Source organism: Cuculus canorus, chromosome 5, assembly GCF_017976375.1.
Source record: "Cuculus canorus isolate bCucCan1 chromosome 5, bCucCan1.pri, whole genome shotgun sequence".
Taxonomy (NCBI): Eukaryota; Metazoa; Chordata; class Aves; order Cuculiformes; family Cuculidae; genus Cuculus; species Cuculus canorus.
Window position 1 is genome coordinate 51,323,953 of NC_071405.1, and position 16,149 is coordinate 51,340,101.

General features: G+C 52.9%; 1 protein-coding gene across 3 annotated transcripts in view; it reads left to right on the top strand.

Moving 5' to 3' along the window:
* The window catches only part of DGKZ (diacylglycerol kinase zeta), a 44,360-nt gene that overhangs the window by 12,538 nt on the left and 15,673 nt on the right, over window positions 1-16,149 (top strand). For 2 of the 3 annotated variants that reach the window (XM_054066664.1, XM_054066665.1), the window contains exons 3-15: window positions 7,202-7,999; window positions 8,793-8,901; window positions 9,606-9,701; window positions 10,463-10,540; window positions 10,882-10,938; window positions 12,793-12,861; window positions 13,311-13,382; window positions 13,669-13,785; window positions 13,878-13,949; window positions 14,272-14,367; window positions 14,644-14,726; window positions 15,253-15,313; window positions 15,712-15,825. In XM_054066664.1, coding sequence (XP_053922639.1) covers window positions 7,202-7,999; window positions 8,793-8,901; window positions 9,606-9,701; window positions 10,463-10,540; window positions 10,882-10,938; window positions 12,793-12,861; window positions 13,311-13,382; window positions 13,669-13,785; window positions 13,878-13,949; window positions 14,272-14,367; window positions 14,644-14,726; window positions 15,253-15,313; window positions 15,712-15,825 — 1,822 coding nt within the window. The remainder of the gene's footprint in view (window positions 1-7,201; window positions 8,000-8,792; window positions 8,902-9,605; window positions 9,702-10,462; window positions 10,541-10,881; window positions 10,939-12,792; window positions 12,862-13,310; window positions 13,383-13,668; window positions 13,786-13,877; window positions 13,950-14,271; window positions 14,368-14,643; window positions 14,727-15,252; window positions 15,314-15,711; window positions 15,826-16,149) is intronic. The other variant, XM_054066666.1, reaches the window with a different exon arrangement.

Genomic DNA, 16,149 nt, shown 5'->3' on the forward strand with positions numbered 1-16,149 from the left:
AGACTCTCCAGGGCAGCAGGGAGAGGTACCAAGGAGGCAGGAGAAAGTTGCCTTCTCGGTGGGTTCCTCCCCTTCTCCCCCTGTGAGGCAGGCGGTGGCATCCCTGGGAGGACCCCTGTGTTCCTGAGCCCCTCCTGCGCCCCGGCGCTGCCGCTGGGGGAGGAAATGCACTCGGCTCTTTTAACGCGCGCTGTCAGGGTTCGCATCGCGGGGAGGAGGCGGAGGGAGGAGAAGCCGAGCGCTCCAAACTAGGACTTGGCTGGGGAGGGTTGGCCCGTGGCTGCTGCGCGGCCACCGACACCCGCTCCGCACCTGCAGGGACCCCGCGCCGCTCCGGATCAGGTCACGGGGGTTTTTCCCCACGCTCTCCCTTTGCTTCTCCTCCTCTTCTTACTCGTCCGACACGTTTTGCTGCTTTTTTTTGTTTTTTTTTGGTTTTTTGTTTTGTTTTTTTTTTTTTGTGCCGGGTGGGGGCTGGGAGAGGCTGAGAAGCTGGTCCTGGATTTGTGGGCATGGTCCAAACAGGGTCCCATCCTGCTGGGGAACGGCACGGGAAGCAGACCCCGAAGTCATCCCCGGGACCCTCAACCTTCTTCCTGTATTTGCTCCCGGAGCCTGGAGCAAGCCCGAAGGGCTACAAGCGATCCTCAGGGCTGAGGCAGGGGCTCTGCGAAACACAGCCGCCGTGGCACTCGCTGGCCCCTGGCTGTTGTTTCTCCTTTGGAAGGAGGGCTGAGGGTTTCACTGCTAGAGGTGTGATTCCAGCCACCCAGACTTCTGCCTGTTGTGGCTCTGGCTGCGTCCTGCCAGCCTGCAGGCGTGGGGATGACAGCCATACCTCTGCAAGTGGCAGAAGACAGTGAAGAGAGGAGCCACCCTGAGTCATTACAGGACCTCCAGCCACTGTCCACTTTGCTGTGGGATAGTTTAGGGAAGCAAGATATACTTGTGGGCTTCTGGCATCTCCTCTGGTGCTGGTGGCCATGAGGCACCCTGCTTCTGCTAGGAGCAGTGGGATGTCTTTCCTCGTCTCTGCTGTGGGCCGGAGGGAGGCATGTGGCTCTTATCTTTCTGTTATCGGTGCCTGTAGCTAGGCACCTGAGGCTCCCTCAGCTTTTCTTTGGGAGTTGCAAAGATCTTTGCATATCTTTAGGAGGTCCAAAGACTTTCCAGTCCTGGGAATCACAGCGTGTGCTCTGCATCTGCCTTGCTGCAGCTTTTGTCTTTACACTGGGTTCAGTGTCTCCTCCCCGGGGCTGCTGTCCTGTGCAGATGCTGTGTGTTGCCCTGCCCAGAGTGACACCACGTTGTCCCCATAGGGAGAAAACTCCAGGGCTGCCTGAGGAGTTTGGATCAGACAGCTGGGCTGTGGGACCGGCTTGCTGTTAGATAGATAGCATGTCCCTCACGTCCCTCCTCTACGGGTGGTGCAGAGCTGTGTGTACTGAAGAAGAGGACCAGCCCTAGAGAGGACAGTGGGAATCTGCTAAAGAAACCACAGACTGGCCACTCAAACTGCCAGGGTACCCTGCCGAGCCCGCACACTGCTTTGCTTCGTGCACATCACTCTGCAAAGGAAGCTCAGAGAAAAAAAACTCTCAGGGGCCCTTCCCAGCCTGCATCACTTATGGGACCAAAATAGCAACTGCATGGCTGGCCTCTCCCCTGACTCCTGCTCTGCCTCTGCCCAGGCGCACTGGTGGTGGTAGCTCACCCTTTCCGTTTCATCCCAGATTAATTCTCTGCCCAAGGCTGTCAGTCTTACTGTTTGGCTCCCCAGCCAAATACAGCAACAGATTGTTTAAATCAGGGCTGTCAGGTTTCTTGATAACTGGGAGGCAGATTTTTTACTGTAGTGGCAAATAAACTTCATAATGTTATGATGGTGAAAAGTTGTCAAGGGATATGAATGCCCGGAGTCAGCCCAGGAGCCTCCAAGGAGACAGCTTTGTTTTAAATAAAGAAAAACACTGTCTTCCATGGATTTTGGGAAGGAAATCACATTGTTGTAATGGGAACATTACTCTGAGCCTTAGGGCTGGCAAACTTTTGACTTTATAAAGCCTAAGTGGAGAGTCTGAGCTAGTCTGGCAGATAGGCCTTAAAGTACATCTTAGGTTCGCACCAAGAAGGTGGTGAAGGGTAAGTGATGTCAGTGTTGTGCAGAGTTTGCGGAGAGGCAGGATGGAGATGCCACCAGAAAAATGTGCGGTTATGCTAGGAACTGTGAAGAAGTCTCAGGCATGCCTGTGTTCTCCCAGCGAGCCAAATTTGAGAGCCATTTTGTTGTCAAGGGCCAGGCAGGAGGTTAGGATGGCTAATCTCTTTTGCCTTGCCTTGGTTGAGGCAGTGCCAGTCCGTGGGGACTGCTCTCACATGTCTGTGTGGCCTTGGGCATTCCTTCCACCTGGCTTTGCTGAAGCTTCCAATGACAAGCTGCAAAGCCATGGTGTTTCGTTTCTTTGCCTTGCCTACACCCCGCTGCAAGGACCTGCTGGTGCTTCTCCCTGCATCTGTCCCCATTCCTTGCTCGTTGAAGAAAGGCAGCTTAAAGGCTGCATGTCCTCTGTGTGGCATCCCCAGCTCCCAACGGAGTGGGAATACCCTGAAAGTGGTGGTATGAAAGGGCACCTGAAGTCAAAAGTGGTGCTAAACTGGTGATGCTGAGCTGTTGCTTCTGGTCTGGGATGTGCTGTGAAATTCCTGGCCCCAGGGCAAGTTTTGCTTCAGGACATCTTGTGCAGGCATCCTATTACCCTTTCATGCTTGATGTGTGTCAGGGTATTTGCATCGGGGCCACGTGCTGGCACTGCTGCGCCACAATGGAGCAGAAGTGTGTGTGGGAGCAGGAGGCTGTGAGTTATTTTGTGCTCTTGCTCGGCCATGTGCTAGGTGGATACGAAGAGGCCAAACTAACATTGCTTTGTGAAGCAGTACAGTCCTGGGGCCTCCAGGTGGGTCAACCAAGGTGCCCAGTGACACTTACAGGTTTCTGGGCAAGTTAGCAAAGCCCTTTGTCAGGAGCAACTTGCTCTCATTGTCCATGCCCAGTAGGTCTATCACGGGACATGCAGCTTCCTGGAAAGAGGGGCGCTGGGGTTGCACATACAGAGACCTCAAGGCTGGGAGGAGGTTCTCAGCAGCTTCATGCATGTGACCACCAGCCCGTTTCTAACTGCTTGCTTTCTCACTGGGAGGGAGGTCTGAAGTCCTCTAGATCAGTCCTGGGGCTCCCTGAGAAATAGGTGGGGACTTGTTCCCCTCTGATTGCTCTGTAAGAACCAGAAACTGCCTTCTGCAGCCCGGAGTGGCACCCTTAAGGTTGGCAGCAGTGATCTCCTCCTGTACAGTGTGAGGGTCGCAGTCCAAATGAGGATGTCCTTGGCTGTGGTTTGCCCTGGTAATGCTGTGCTTTGGCAGCTCAGGAGCCTGGGAGCAAGATGCTGTGGCCTGTGTAGGCGGTGGCATTTGTTGCAATATATCAAATGAGTTAATCCTAAAATAGAGGATGAGCACAGCCTGTAGCTCACCCCTCATGATACTTTCAAAGGCTTGTGTTTCAGACGGAGCCCCCCTACCCCTGCATTGGAGGAGCTGTATCTGCTTGCTCACTAGTGCTGGACCCAACACAGGGCAGCTTTTGACTCCATTTTGTTCACATGATGTAGGAGAGATTACAGCTGGAATAGAAATTTTGGGTAGAAACAAACTGCAGAGTTTGAGAACCTGCTGATGGCTGCTTACTCCGCTGCAACCGATGGCCTGAGAGCTGCGCCGCATCTTGACCAGCATGTTCCCTTCCCCATCTGGCACAGGGGCACCTTCCTCAGCAGAACTCATCTGTGCTGGTTGCGCTTTGTAGCATGTCAGAAAGGGCTGCCCAGAGAGCACGAGGGAGAGGAGAGGTCGGTGACTGATGCTGGGGAGCAGGATAGGAGAGTGGTGACAGGATCTCAGCAGGGTTGGTGTGGGATGGCAGCATAAGTGGGAAGATTGAGTATTGGAGCACTGAAAGGACAGTGTGGGCGAGCTTGTGATGGAAACGGAGGCTGGAGTCAAGTAGTTGTATGTCAATGGGGCGGGGCTGAGCAGCAGCTCCCTGAATGGGCTCATGGGCTCTTGTCACACAGTCCTTCCAGTGTCCTGGCAGGGAGGAGACGTAGAGGCAGAAGCCCAGAAGATCTTGGTGTCATGCAGGCATTGCTATTAATAACACACTTTGCCTGTAGTTGAGCTGTGCAATTCAAGCATCCTTGCCAGGTGAAGGCAGCTTGTAAACTGAAACAGGCTCCTGCTTGCATGCTGCCAGCTCTGGTCCTGCAGCAGCTTCCCAGCACCCACAGCAAGCTGGGACAGTGCCAGCCACCATCAGGATGGGCTCTGTCACAGAGCAGGGGGAAACCTTCAGACTTGTTTCCCTTGCTGTAGCACCATGGTTGGAGCAGATGTGTGGCACAGCGTCCCTTTACATGTTTAAGGCACAGAAGACCTGTTCAGCACGGTACGTGGTATTTGCTTGAGGACAGAGAAGCAAAGCAGAATATTGAAGCTGAATATCAAGAAGCTTTTCCTGATGTGGGCAGAGACTGTGCCTTGGTGAAAACAGCACGTTTAGCCCTAGAAGTCAGCCTGTCTGGTTTTGGAGCTACCACTGCTGCAGGAGGGATGGCTGCTGGCTGTCTGGAGAGCAGGGTCTCACTATCAGCTGATCTACAAGTTCTGCGTTTGCTGAAATTACAAGATGCAAGTTTTTTCCTCTTTGATTCCTGCTTGACTCTTCAAGGCCATTTAGATCCTGCCACCAAAGTGGCTCCGTCCTTAGACCCTGAGTGCTTCCTGCAACAGCATCCTTCTCCCCCAGCTCTCAAGGACAGCACGGCTGTCTGCCCATGCTCCAGGTCATATTGCTCCTTCAGGAGCATCTCTGCCTACCAATGCCAGGCAGGGAGCGTAGGAGACTGAGGAGCTCTGAGTGTTCTGGTTAGAAAAAGAAAACCTCCCAAGAGCTCCAGCTGCAGATCATGAGCAGACCAGAGCTGCTGTCTCCTTCCTTATTCACAGGAGATTGAAATGATAGTGCAAATCTGCTTATAAGTAGAGTTGATATCCTAATGCGTGCAGCAGTACTTCCTTTCCCTCCCACCAGCAAATGCCAGGCTGTTTCCATCCAGCCTCCTTACCCATCTGAGTGAGTGATGCAGTTTGCAGAGCAGCCACAGGAACTGGCTGTTCTGCTTTGTCTTAGTGACAAACAGTGGAGAGGCAAGAGATGTGCTGGTGTTAGGCCAGGGGCTTTAAGGTCTTATCTCTTCTTGGGCTTCTCTCTGCCCAGTGTGTGGTTCCCTGGCTGCTCTGCATGCAGCTCTGCTGATGCACCTCAACCCTGGGCACCCCTGACAGTCAGTCTGTCTGCTCCACCAGCAGCAGCTCTCGACACCTGCTATACACCATTCAAGGCTCAGATTGGAAGTAAGTTGCGAGAGACTTTGCCATCATGTCTGCCATGGGAAATCTTTGCCATCATATCTGAGCTGCCACGTAGTGCTGTTGTGGGCTGTCAGATGGTTGACCAGTAATAACCTTCACCACTGGTGGCTGGAATTGTGAGTCCATGTGCCACTTGCAGAGAGCCTTGAAGATATAAAGGACTATAATCAGCTAGTACCCAAACATAAATGTCAAGCCAAGGTTGTTCTAGCAGATTTCCTCACGAGACTGTGGTGCAAAAAGGAAGGAAGCTGTGTTAAGAGATCTTCCTGCCCACAGCAGCTCAGCAAGCAGTACAGCAGCTTCATGGTAGTGGAATATCTGGGGCAGGAGGGAGCATCCATTCAGCTCATTTGAGGTGTATTTGGACAGAATGTCTCCCACAGCAGCTAAAGCTGGCCAAGAAGGGTCTGCTGCAGCATGTCACACCCAGGCAGTGTTATCTCTTGGGTTTTTTAACGTATTATTTGTTCAAACACTTTTTAACACCTGTTGGTGATGATGCAATTTCCTGTGCATTGTCATTTACTGTGCATTATCCTGCAGACAATGGGGAGAAGGAACAGGAATGGAGCGCTGTTGTGTCAGGGACAGACTGGAAGTAGGGTGATCAGCAAAACATGCTTTTGTCCTCCGCAAAGCTGCACAGGCCTCCGTGGAGTGATAATTAGCCTGTTGGTCACCAGGTAGTGCTGCATGTACCTGCATTGCTCACTGTGGTGGGACCTGAGAAGTGAGAAGTCCCGCTGAGGCACTGGCACTTTGTATTTGCTATCAGTTCAGTCAGCATTTAGCTACCTTAATGCTGCTCTCTGACCTGCAGATTTCTCTGGAGGGCATCACTGTCCTTTCTTCCCTCTTTGTGCCACATTACTGAGTACAAACATGGCAACAAGACTGTAGAAACTAAAGAGCTGGCTTCCTTGCTTACCAGGCTGGAGGAGACTAAACCAGGCCTGACCATTCCAAAAATACCAACTCAGCTTTGCACTTCTCCAAAAGAAATGGAGGTACAGCCCAATGGGTTGCTTGTGGTACAAGCACTAAGCAAGAGCTCCAGTTTGTGGTTCATAAAATAAAACATATGTCCCATTGTACATGCATATCTCAAACAGAAGGGAAGCTTCTGACAAGTTTACCTATTTGCATGGACCTCAGGGCAGAGGAGGTTTGGGCCAGGTTGTTCTTCTGAAGGTCCTCTGGTGTTGCTGACCTGCAAGCAAATGCAGAAAAGAGCGTGAGAAGTGAGGAAGGTAGAAGTGAGTGCAGCAGGTTCCACCCTTAGTGCAGTGGCGAGTGGTGTGCCTGCACCCTCAGGATGGGTAGAGGAGCCACCTTGTAAAGCATGGAAGTTGATAGTGACAGTGGTGGCTTGTGCATGTCTGCAGGCTGCCATGGGGTGCAGGGACTCTGCGGATCCCACAGAGGTAAGTAGGGGATGCAGAGGGCCCCAGTCAGGCGGTGACACATGCCCTGCCATTGCAGGACCCTGGGCTGAGCTGTGAAACTTAAGAAGCTGGGGAGTTGTGGGGAGCAGGAGCCCCAGCAGTGTCCCAGCAAGTGGGTCCCAGCCCTGCTGTGCACTTCAGATGGCATTGCCATGTGCCATGGCATCCATGCACTGCTGTCTCCCTGTCCCCTTGCCCTGATGCCAGCGGCCTGACCTGGGGACTCATGGGGGACCCTATTTAATTCTTGATCTCTGTGTTAACAGCCACCATCTGGGTGTGATGGAAAACTTTTTTAGGCGGCACTTTGGGAGGAAGGGTCTGCGGCATGCCAGCGCAGTGGCAGTGCCCACAGGCAAGGCCAGGCGACGCTCCCAAGTGGGGCTGCCCTCTGCCTCGCTGTCCCAGAGCCGCCACGGCTTGGGCACACCGCTGCCAGCCTTCTCCTGCCTGGGCCTGACCCGGCACCCTGGCCCCCGCCGCCGCTCCAGCACCACGCCGCCCTGCCTCAGCCCCAGGTTTGCAGTGCAAATGAAGCACGGAGGCCAGGCACGAGCCATCGATGCCCACCTGGTGGGTCCCTCCATCCTCCTGGCAAGCCTCATCCCCACTGGAGAGGAGCAGGATGGAGTGCCCTGCACCAGCAGCTCCAGGTCCGAGTCTCCAGGGGATGGTGTGGTGGTGGGAGCTGAGCAGATCCGGTGTGAGCGCTGGGCTGAGGAGAGGTGGCTGGCCATGCTGCCCCAGCTGCGGCCACTTCAGTCTAGGCTGCTGTCACGGGGACCCCGCTGCCTGCGACGTGCCTCCTCCCACCGCCTGCCCACTGAGTTCATGCATGGCCGGTCTACCTACGGCTTGCCAGGCCACTACCGCCGCCTCAGCCAGCGCCGCCGCTCCAGTGATGTCCCCCGGCCTGGGCTGGTCCCCTCCAGCCACCTACGGCTGCTGGCTCAGCACTGCATGGGGGCAGCTGGAGCCAGGCACCCCTCTGCCGCCTTTCCCGAGTGCTTGGGATTGGAGTCTGCCTGCCGCACCTCCCCGGATGGTTGGAGCCCCCGGCTGCTGTATGTATGGTGGTGATATGCGAAGGGGTGATGCCTCTGGGAGGGAGGGAAGGCTTGTTACAGACCCAGGCTCAGCACTGTTGGCCCTGGCTGCCAATGGTGTCTTGGAGTGCTGCTCATGTCCCTTGAGCATCTGCAGTTCAGGGTAGTGCTACCTCTGATGCTCTCAGTGCAGTCCCCAGGGCTTGCAGGTGTCCCCTCCTACTAGCCCAGGGCAGAGGGAGGTGGGAGGCCTGGTTGTGGGCTGGAGATGCACACTTTCTCCAGCTGGCTGACTCTGCTAACTCTATTCCTCCACTGTAGCACACCTGGGAGAAGCTTGCTAGCCCCAAAGAAACAGCTGCATTTTCCTGTCTGGTTGTGCTGATCCTTAAAATTGCTCCAGGCTCAGAGATTCCTTGTTATGGGACTGCTGTGTGGCACATCTGTGGGGCAAGTGTTCTGGGTTGTCTCTGCAGAGACAACCCCAAGCACCACAGCTTGGTGGAGCATCCCAGGCTGTTTTACAATGGACCTGTCATCTACAAGGGCTTTGATTCAGCCCGCCCAGGCTGTGCCTTTTGCCACATGCAGGCTGTGTTTAGTTGGGCCATCAGCAACGTGGACAGCACCAGTTTGTCCCATGGGGCTGCCTTGCAGGAGCAGATACTCCTTTGCCAGCTATCCTGGAGGTTCGTCTCATTTCCACCCACTTGGTGCTGAGGATGTTTTTCTGTTCCATCCTAGGATGCAGGTTGTTCTTTGCACGTTTCTCCTCCCCTGGTATAATAGCCAGCCCTTCTGTGTCTTCCAGGAAAGCTATTGCTAAGTCCAGCCTCCAGCACATGGTAGCCCAGCCAAACCCTGCGTTAGCCCTGAGGAGCGACTCAGAGAGGCAGATACGCAGCACTGTGGACTGGAGCGTAAGTTGTAGCATGTTTTGATGGGCATTGCATGGAATGGGCTCTCAGCCAAGAAGCAGCAAGCTCTTCCCGGCAGAGGCTTGCCAGGTGACTTCAAGTTTGACAAGTTTATGGCCTCCTCAGTGCCACCAACTGGTGCCAGCATCTGTGCTGTTGGCAGCACCCCTAGATGCTGCAGGGAGAGGCTGTGGAGGCACAGGTGGTTCCTGGGAGGATGGCATAGCTACTCCACTGCCAGCTCTTCTGCTGGCAGCCAAGGTCTGGTGGCTGAGGCCAAGCAGCAGGAGCCAAGACCTTGTTTCTTCAGAGGCGAAGTCCAGCAGGTTTTAAGCTGCATCTTGATGTTGTAGAACAGAAGCTGTTTATACTCTGGGGAGAGTCCCCTGCATTGAATTTGCCTCAATGCCTCCTGTCGAGGAGTGATGGAAGCAGCTTCCCTGTGCAGGACACTGCGACTGGGCTGTAGCTCTTGGAGGTGGTTTTCTGGGGCCCTCTTTGTTTCCAACAGGTGGCCATGGCAGCAGCTTCTGTCCAGATGTTGGCCCTTGTTGTTCTGTGCGTCTTCTCTCCTGGTGTATGCCTAAATCCAACCTCCTACCCTCTAGTGTTGTCCAGTGTCTTGTCCTTCACACAAAACACTTTGTGGGCTCAAATTCCTGTCTACAGCTGCTCTCAGAGAAACGTCTTGTCTTGTGCCTTTTTAGGAGACTGCAGTCTATGGGGAGCACATCTGGTTTGAGACCAACGTCTCTGGAGACTTCTGCTACGTTGGGGAGCAGAACTGTATGGCAAAGCTGCTGGTGAGTCACCTGGGGTCACCCGCGTCCCTGGCCAGGGTCACAGATACGGGCTGTGCTGCCACCCGGTGGGGAGACCACGAAAGCCCTGCTGCTGGGGGGCTGCCAAGATGAAGAATGGTTCCTCCTACCTTTGCATGCTGCAGAGCTGCAACCCAATTTCTGCTAGTGCAGGTGCTTGGTTTGCAGTGGGAACCTGACACGGGGTTGCCACCGACCCGGAGGTGATATGATGATATTCCAAGGAGAGTCTGTTGGGATCCCACACTCTTAGGGAGACAATCCAAATCCAAGACTCTTCAATAGAGAAGAAAAGTGAGTGCTGGAGACTGAGGCCTGCTGCCTCCTGACTGATTTTAAGGGGCTGCTGCAGTCTTCTCTCCCAGCTTCCAGGTTTAGTCCTGCTTGTGGTGTGGGACATGGAGCACGGATGCCACCCTGTGCCTGCCCATGGGAGCCCTGCAGATGCCTCCAAGGCCAGCTCCCGTGGTGCTCTCAGGCAGTGTCAGGAGAGGTTAAGGACTGCAGGACAGGACAGCAGGAGAGCACCTCCCTGATCTGTCCTGAACTTGAGATCATCTGCTCTAGGCACATGCTTAGATCCCTTTGCTTGCATGAGGAGTCTGGATTGTGTCTAAGTGTCCTATAGGACTTGTTCTGCATTCTGAAATATATGAAGGAGGCATGGTGGGAGGCTGAGCTTGCCAGCCTCGGAACACTGCTATTCAAATGCATGTTTATCCTCCCCTTTTCTCATTCTCCAGCAAAAACCTCTCTCCAGGCGTAAGTGTGCAGCCTGCAAGATCGTAGTGCATACACCTTGCATCGAACAGCTGGAGAAAGTGAGTAGAGTATGTTATGACCTCTCTGTGGCTCGTAAAGCTGTAACACCCTTCTCCTGGGCAGCCCTTCCTCTTGGTTAGAGGAAGACAAGCAGATGGAGAAACTGCAATCTGTCACTGCAAAGAGGGGTTTTATGAGTAGACAATACGAAAGAGTATCTAGTGACATCATTGGGACTGCAGGCCCCATTTTATTCAGTAACAGAGACATGTGACGGGTTTCACAGCAAGCACCTGACATCTCCAAAGGGTCTGGGCCTGCTGTAGTAAAGTAAGCTCTAGTAGGTTTCCTTCAGGTATGATAGTTTTACTCATTTCTTTCATGTGTGCTCAATTTACAGATTAATTTCCGCTGCAAACCTTCCTTCAGGGAGTCAGGATCCCGGAACGTACGGGAGGTGAGAGATGTGCCTCGGATGTCTGCCCACATCTTCCCCGTCCTTTCCAGTTTGGTGGCAAAGACGTCAGATGCTGCTAGCATGTTGCCCATCAAAGCATCATGCTGTCTTCTGGCTCTAAGAGAGTGACACAGTAGAAGGGATGTTTCTTTGCAAGGCAGCAGTGCAGACTGGGTGTGAGGAGTGAGGAGCTTACAGGCAGCAAATGCAGAGCATCTGCCGGTTTACGTGTTCTAAAGCTCCTGCATCTGCATGGGATAAATCTGCGAATAGTATTTTCTGGGAGAGGTTTTTTCTCCCTTGTGATGATCCCCAAGCACACAGATGCGGCTGTGGCAAACAGCAGTTCCACAAGTGTCCCACAGTTTGGAATGGAGCAGTACAGGCTCACTTCTGGCTTTACCACTCAGCTCTGACCTGAGTGCTGCAGATAGCACTTGAAGGTGACCACAGTGGTGGTGTTGGCCATCTTTAGCCCATGTTTTAACATGCTGTGGTGGCTTGGGACCTGCCTCCTGAGCTGCTCTGGTGGAAGCACCTGTCAGCCTTCATGCTTCACGCTTCAGCCTGTGCAGCCAATGTAGCCCATACAGTGCTCTGGAATGGGTGAGGATGGCTCAGTCACGAGCTGTTTTGGTAACACAGCTGGTGCCCCCGCGCTGTGTTTGTGCTGGCACAGCAGACACAGTAGGGGAAAGGTATTCAAACAGAGGGCTGCCTGCCAGTGTGACCTGGTAAGGTGAAGCTTTCACCATCGCTTTAGACCTTCCTTTTTCCTTTGCTTCTCCTGCTGGGCCTCCTTCCCATACCACTCTTAGCCCAGGTCCCTTATTTGTCCTTCACTTAATTTTTGACCTCTGCTGACAACTCCCTGCCTCTGCTCATACTTTTGTGTTTATTTTTCTGCCGTCCAACCTCTATGAATTTTCTGTCCTTCCCCTTTCCTCGTTCCTTCTTTTCCTCACAAGCCCTGCTTCTCCATCCTGTCTGTCTAATAGTCCTCAGTTCCTCCAGGGACTCTTCCCTGCTGTTTCCCTAGGAAAGTGCTCTTCTAGCCCTTGTGCTGCCAAGGATACTCTCCAGGGTCAGCTTTTTCCTTAGATATGCCTGCTGGGACCCAGAGCTGAGCTCAGGACATAGTCCCCTTCTGCTCCCACTGGAATAATTTCTCCTGAAGCCAACAGGACTCTTCATCCTCTCCCATGTGCTGCACTCGGAGCAGCCAACACTGGAGCTGACCCAAATCTCCTGCCAGTTTCTGCCCCTGTCCTCCCCATGATCCCAAAAGCAGGGTCTTGGGTCCTATCACTCTGAGCTGTGAACTCATACTCCCTCTTCTGTTTTTGCTTCCCTCCACCCCAACTCCGCCCCTAGCAATACCGTTTGCAATCCGGGGCTGGGATATAGGAAACACAGTACTTTGTTATAAAAGTTCTGACCCCCTCACAATCACTCCTTCAAGTCTCAGCCCTCACTCACTGTGATCCTGCAGGAAGTGAGGAGGTGCCTGCGAGCAGCCTTGCTCCCCTCCTGGTGGGCAGGTGCTGAGGCAAGCTGGCAGGACTTGCCCTGGGGTGAAGAACAGGGTGAAATGGTTGTGGAGGGCTTTGGGGCTACTGCTCTCCTCAAGGAACATGCAGCTAGGTGGTTCACTGCTTAGCTGCAAGCACTTCCTTCTTGCAGTGGGCACAAATGGTGTCTCCCTGAGGATTTTCACACCTTCCACAAGCACATTTTTCACCTGGTGCTGAGGTTATCTGGACAGAGATGTTAAGGGATGGAAATGTGATTTATGGCCAAAGTAGCGCTCTGCACCGGGCCTTTCATTCCTCTTTTTTTTTCTTTTTCCTTTAGCCCATCGTTGTCCGGCATCACTGGGTACACCGGCGACGACAGGAAGGGAAATGTCGGCAGTGTGGCAAGGTGAGAGGGCATCTTGGTTTTTTATTTAATCAGCCTGAAGGAAAGCTAAGGTCAAACCAGAGACAAGAACAGGGCTGGGCACCAGGGACATCCTACCATTCCTGTTTGGCAGCAGCAGCCTACAGCAAACCAAGATGTATGCCCTGTTTTGCCCAGTGAAGTACTACATAAGTGCTTCCCACACAGAGTTATTCTCCCCTTGGGCTCAATCAATCCTGCAGGGGACTGTCTCCCTGACATGCTTTCCTTGAGCAATAGGGACATCCCCGCAGAGTGCAGTGACCTCACTGGCACTGTAGTGGTGGTTGGGGCTATCCTACAGGGATCTGGAGGCCTCCAGCTGCAGGCATGCTCTCTTTGTTAACTCTTCTCTTCATGGTGGGAAAGTCCTTTTGCCTTGTAGAAAGCTATGAGGGAATTCTCTAAGCCTTTTATACTTCCCTCCACAGGGTTTCCAGCAGAAGTTTGCCTTCCACAGTAAAGAGATTGTAGCCATCAGCTGTTCCTGGTGCAAGCAAGCGGTGAGCAAAGCCCCCATTGAATGTCTTACCAGTGTGTTCTGCACCTAATGACCGACCTCTGCTCTCTGCTGGGACTCCCCAGGTCATCTCTGCAGCCTGCCCTTAACAGCTTATCTGAGATACTTAACAGTATCTGAGATACTTTCTCCTCATTGCCTTCCCATTACAAAATCCTGCATGCTTTCCTCCAACAATCCCTGCACTGACCTGGGAGAGCAGGGAGGAGAGGCGACTGTCCCCAAAAAACTGAGCAGCTGAGTTTTCTTTGCAATTTCTTCTTCCCCAGTATCACAGCAAAGTGTCATGTTTCATGCTGCAACACATAGAAGAGCCTTGCTCTCTGGGGGCTCATGCTGCTGTCGTTGTTCCTCCCACCTGGATTCTGCGGGTCCGGCGGCCCCAGGTAAGACACCTTAGTTCTTGGGGCTCTTTTATGACTCCTGTTTGCCCAGCAGCTCCTCATGGAGTTTTTGGATTTGTTTCCTTTCTCTCTAGAATCCACTGAAATCTAGTAAGAAGAAGAAGAGGACATCGTTCAAGCGGAAATCCAGCAAAAAGGGTGCTGAGGTATGAGACGAGGGGACAGGGAATGACCTTGTCATGGAAGGACTGCGGAATGAGGAGCAGAACTGGGAAACAGGGAGGCTTTGCTGAAGTTGAGGAGAGTGAGGTGGAGTGAGGGTGCCTTCTGGCAGGGCCAGTCTCAGCTACGGAGCTTATGGGGTTGTTTTGCAGAATCAAACCTTATAACGCACAATGAGTCTGCTTTCACTCATCAGGGTGGCTGGGACTCTTTTCCTGCTGCACCTGTGTGATATTAGAGCTCAGCTGGAGGTGGAATTTTGCATTTCTCCAGGTTTGTTGAAGGACCCTGCAATGTTTCTTGCAGGAAGGGAGGTGGAAACCCTTTGTCATCAAGCCCATGCCAGCTCCTCTCATGAAGCCCTTGCTGGTGTTCGTGAACCCCAAGAGTGGTGGGAATCAGGTATGGCTTTGTCCTACATTTTCCCGAGAAGACACCTCTGTGAGGGCATTGCCATTTGGCTGCTGAGGTCTCATCATAGTTTTAGTGATGTCTCAGCTGCAGAAGAGACAAGGCAACCCCCACAGTGCCAGTTTGAGGCCTGGCAATTCCCACTTAAGCCAGGCTTTGCCTGAGTCCCCCCAGAACAATGTCTTGGCCAGTCCACAGGACCAGATACCACCTTCTGCCATCCGTTGGGAGCTTCCTGTTACCTGAAGTCTTTTGTTTTCCCCATAGGGAGCCAAGATCATCCAATCCTTCATGTGGTATCTCAACCCACGGCAAGTTTTTGACCTCAGCCAGGGTGGACCCAGGGAGGCGTGAGTACTGATGGAGGCAGCACCATTTACTCTCCCATCCCTAAACCAGACATTCCTCCCCAGAGTTCTTCCCATGGCTGGCAGAGGCCTGATGCTCCGCAGCTCCCTTGTGCGAAGAGACCTCCAAAGAGTTTGTGCTTTCAGAGTGCTCTCTAGGATACCTTGTCTTAGTGTTTCCTTCTGGAGGACTTGTCTAGTCTTAGGGCTAGCAGTGAAGAGACCAGCTGTGGGGTGGGGTTTCCAGACTTAGTTCATTATATTCAACTAACGCTGCATGAATCTTATCTGCTTGCTGCACTTCATATTATCTTTGGTTATAAAGACTGTGGACATATCACTCTTCCTTCACAAGAGCTAGTTGAAGGCAAAGTTACTGTGACTGCTGTGAACTGCTGTGGTGATGGGGAAGGAGACACACAGGGGCTTAGTGAATGCCAAGGGCTCTGTGAGGGCAGGGACCCTTGCAGCCACTGCATAACACTTTGTGCTTCTTTCCCCCACCCCTGACGCTCCCTGTTCTCTGCAGGCTGGAGCTGTACCGCAAGGTCCACAACCTCCGGATCTTGGCATGCGGGGGAGATGGCACGGTGAGTTCCCCAGCGTCTTTGTGCCTGTGGTGCCCTTCGCCCCAGGCCTTTCCAGTGTTGGCAGCAGCCCTCCTCGCTGTAAACCAGAATGAGGCAAAATGTACGCACTGTTGGTGGCCCAGCTGGTGGTACTGGATACATATACCACTCCAGGAGTGCTAGTCTGTGGCATGTATGCATTTACAGCACTTTTGGGGGCAAGTGTCCTCACTGATCTTACTGGTGTCTCCTGCAGCAGCCGTTTGGAGCATTAAATATGTGAATGTGAATAGCTTGGGTGGTGGCTAAGGGGACCATGTTTCTGACCCTCTGCTGCTGCTAGTGCTCCAAGTCACCTCCACCTTCTTGCCAGACCCTGAAATCACTAATTGTTTCTTTGCACTCTCTTGCTTGAGTAGGTGGGCTGGATACTCTCCATTCTGGACCAGTTACGCCTCAATCCACCTCCTCCTGTGGCAATCTTACCTTTGGGGACAGGGAATGACTTGGCCAGGACGCTGAACTGGGGTGGGGTAAGTGATGGGGACAAGACCCCACTGCTGATAGAGCAAGGCTGAGGGATTTGACTCCAGTTCTAGACACATGGGTGGAGATTTTCATGGACTATTTTGACTTTCCCTAAATACTGGCCAACAAAAAAGTGCCATTTGGATGTTACTGTTCTCTCAGCATTTTAATGATTCTGCTTTAGATTATAATCTATTAGGACACTAACAAAAGCTATCAGTATTTCAAAATTTGGGGGATTTTAGTAGGAAGCTGTATTGTTTTAAATTTAAAGTCACACTTTGTTGGAATCAATCTTTTCTATGTCTTTTGCTCTGGGGTGTCTTCCC